This window comes from Crocuta crocuta, unplaced genomic scaffold (assembly GCF_008692635.1).
Source record: "Crocuta crocuta isolate KB4526 unplaced genomic scaffold, BGI_CrCroc_1.0 scaffold693, whole genome shotgun sequence".
Taxonomy (NCBI): Eukaryota; Metazoa; Chordata; class Mammalia; order Carnivora; family Hyaenidae; genus Crocuta; species Crocuta crocuta.
In genome coordinates this window covers 1,091,419-1,094,617 of record NW_027527545.1, presented here as the reverse complement: position 1 = coordinate 1,094,617, position 3,199 = coordinate 1,091,419, and the positions used below count along the sequence as shown (strand labels likewise).

The window sequence follows — 3,199 nt, the reverse complement described above, 5'->3', positions numbered from 1 at the left end:
AGTTCCCGAAGAGCGTCAGCACGATGAAGTAGATGGAGAACACCATGCCGCCCTGCACGCCCCCCTGAGACTTGATGCCGTCATACATGACCTCGTTCCAGTCTTCGCCCGTCAGGATCTGAAAGGGACGGAGAAACACACAGCCAACCCCTCTCAGCCACGGGCCCCGCGGAGACGTGGCTGCGGAGCCGGCACCTGCCCAGGCGGCTCTTCCCAGGCCCTCGTCTTAGGGGGGGTCTCGCCCGTTTGTGAGTGGGAATGAGGAGCTCTCGGCCTGGCTTCTAGGAAAAGGGGCCTCTGGGGGAGTCACAGATCGTTCTGTAACTCCGCCTTCCCTGGTGTGATCAAGGGATTCGCTATGGACACAGCTGTGCCCCCCTAAATTCATCGGTTGAGGCTCTAAAATATATATGTATATACTTCAATGTTTATTTATTTTTGAGAGAGAATGAAACGTGGCAGGGGAGGGGCAGAGAGAGAGGGAGACACAGAATCTGAAACGGCTCCAGGCTCTGAGCTGTCAGCACGGAGCCTAACGTAGGGCTCGAACTCATGAACTGTGAGATCATGACCTGAGCTGAAGTCTGAGGCTTAAATGACTGAGCCACCCAGGCGCCCCAATAGGTTGAAGGTCTGAACCCTCATATGATGGTGTTTGGGGACAGGAGGTAATCAGGGTTAGATGAGGTCATAATGGTAGGTCTCTCATCATGGGAATGGAGTCTTCGTAAGAAGAGACACCAGAGAATGTGGTCTGTCTGTCTCTCTCTGGGCCATGTGAGGACACAGGGAGAAGGTGGCCATTTGTAAGCCAGGAAGAGAGTCCTAACCAGGAACCAACCCCGTGGGCGCCTTGGTCATGGACTTCCAGCCTCCAGCGCTACGAGAAATAAATTTCTGTTGCTTAAGCCACAGATTCCCCGGTCCTTCTGGACTGCGGTGCCCGGGGACAGGACGGGTGCCAGTGACCAGAGAATGTGTCAGGCACAGGGACGCAGGTGCTGGCAAACACAAGTCTCCCTGGCGTGTGGGATGGACTGAGGGGAGAGGCATGTGCCACCCACATGCTCATTAAAAAACAAATCCCACTTCCCTCCTCTGTAATATTTCTACAAGGATACAGTAAATGTGAAAGCACTCCAAAAATGTCAATCCGTTAATGCGGGTTTCTCAGCCTCAGCTCTGCTGACATTTGGGGCCAGGTCCTTCTCTGCGGTGGGGCCGTGCTGGGCACTGTGGGGTGTGGAGCGGTGGCCCTGGCCTCCACCCACCATGCCCCTCCCCCAGAGCTGTGACAACCAATCATGTTTCCAGAACTTCCAAGTGACCCTGGGGGACAGACCCGTCTTGGACAAGCAGCCCTGTGCTAAAGATATATGGTGGTGATTACCACCATCAACAACCATTTACGTGAGGGCTCAGAGCTTCATGGATGGTTTCCCTTTCTTTCCCCGTCTAGAGGCTCTTTTTCTGAAACTGCCCTCCCTGGAGAAGGAGAGGGTGAAGTCACATTTTCCATAGATTCCCTGTCTCCGCACCCCACGAAGAGACAGAACCCACCAGAAAGGCTCTGGTGGTCCCAGGCAGGTCAGTCCCAAACCTCAGGGCAGGTGTCTATATAGATGCAGAAGTCGGTTTGGGAAGATCTCTTAGGCTCTCTGTGCTTTGGAACGTGGGATTGGGGCATCTTCCAATCTGGGGAGGATGGGTGTGGTAACCAGGTCTTATTTTCTGTATTCTGATGCTATGACATGGCGGGGGGGCTTGTTGACCCTAGAGGGAGTCAGGGCTAGCTAATTCCTAGAGAGAGTGGCCAACTTGCCCCTGGTTTGCACTTTTCTTTCTTTTTTTTTTTTTAAATATTTTTATTTATTTCTAGGGGAGAGAGAGAGAGAGAGCATGAGCAGGGGAGGGTCAGAGAGAGAGGGAGTCACAGACTGAAACAGGCTCCAGGCTCTGAGCTGGCAGTCAGCACAGAGCCCGATGTGGGGCTCGAACCCACGAACCGCGAGATCATGACCCAAGCGAAAGTCGGACGCTCAACCGACTAAGCCACCCAGGCGCCCCTGGTTTGCACTTTTCAAATGCAAACCAGCCAATCCAGAGCCCACACCCCCAACCACCTCCTCTCTCGGGCTTGAGTACTCAGGGCCCACAGTCCCCTGCCCTTGTCATTTCAGGGCAGGTGCCAGCTACCCCGAGCTGGCCCCTGGGCCTGGAGCCCACTGAAATCATCCAAACAGGCCAATTCCAAATCTGCTTACCCTGCCTCGCGGGATGCTTCCCGCAGAAAGCGCAACAAAGGCTGTGCTCCCGTTTCCCCTTCTCTTGCCCCCTGATCCACCCTGATGCTTCCCCCGTGTGGCCCTGCATGGCCCGCCATGGACTTCCTCTCTTGGGATCTTTAAGTGCAACAGACTGCCTTCCCCGTGGCATTTACCTACCACTGTTGATACCAGAATAATCCTAAAACCTGTTATTTTAAAACTGTGGGACGAGGCAAAGCCGAGAAAGAGCGATTCAAGGAGGCCCCTCGTGCACTGAACGGGTACTTTAATCTCTGTCGCGAAGAGGTACCTGCCCACGGGGGCGCCGGGTGAAGACCTTACCTGAAACACTGTCATTATTGCTGCTGGAAAGGTGTCGAAGTTGGTAGGAGGAGTCCCTTCGTCGAAGTTAAACCTGCGGGGAGGATACAGGCATCTCACACCAGCCCTGCCCTGGATGCTCCCAGGGCTCAGCATCCTGTCTCCAGGGCAACATCTCCTGCATCTCTGTGCCCCAGAGGACACCCTCCCTGACTGGTACCCAGGGCTCCGCCCATCCTGGGTGAGTGCGCTGGGCGCCCGGGCCGTGAGGAGGGCGAGCCTGGGTCTCTGGCTGCACCCAGACCTACGTCTGTGCCCGCAGGGCGCGGGACCCCAGGGAAGCAGAAGTCAGGGAATCCGCGAGCACTTACTGGCCGCCGAAGAGTTGCATTCCCAGAAGGGCGAAGACCACGATGAACAGGAAGAGGAGGAACAACAGGCTGATGATGGATTTCATGGAGTTGAGAAGAGAGACGACCAGGTTCCTGAGAGATGCCCAGTACCTGCCAACAGAGGCCGGGCGGGGGAGAGGCGGTGAGGCCCGTGGAGGAGGTGGGTCAGGCCGGCAGTGGAGGGGCAGTGAGGCCGGTGGGGGAGAGGGGTCAGGCCAG

General features: G+C 56.0%; 1 protein-coding gene across 1 annotated transcript in view; it reads right to left on the bottom strand.

The window, feature by feature from the left end:
* The window catches only part of CACNA1A (calcium voltage-gated channel subunit alpha1 A), a 181,704-nt gene that overhangs the window by 84,205 nt on the left and 94,300 nt on the right, over positions 1 to 3,199 (bottom strand). Inside the window, exons 13-15 of the mRNA XM_077765843.1 lie at positions 2,960 to 3,091; positions 2,610 to 2,682; positions 1 to 118 (exon numbers count right to left, since the gene is read on the bottom strand). Of these exons, the coding sequence (XP_077621969.1) occupies positions 1 to 118; positions 2,610 to 2,682; positions 2,960 to 3,091 (323 nt within the window). The remainder of the gene's footprint in view (positions 119 to 2,609; positions 2,683 to 2,959; positions 3,092 to 3,199) is intronic.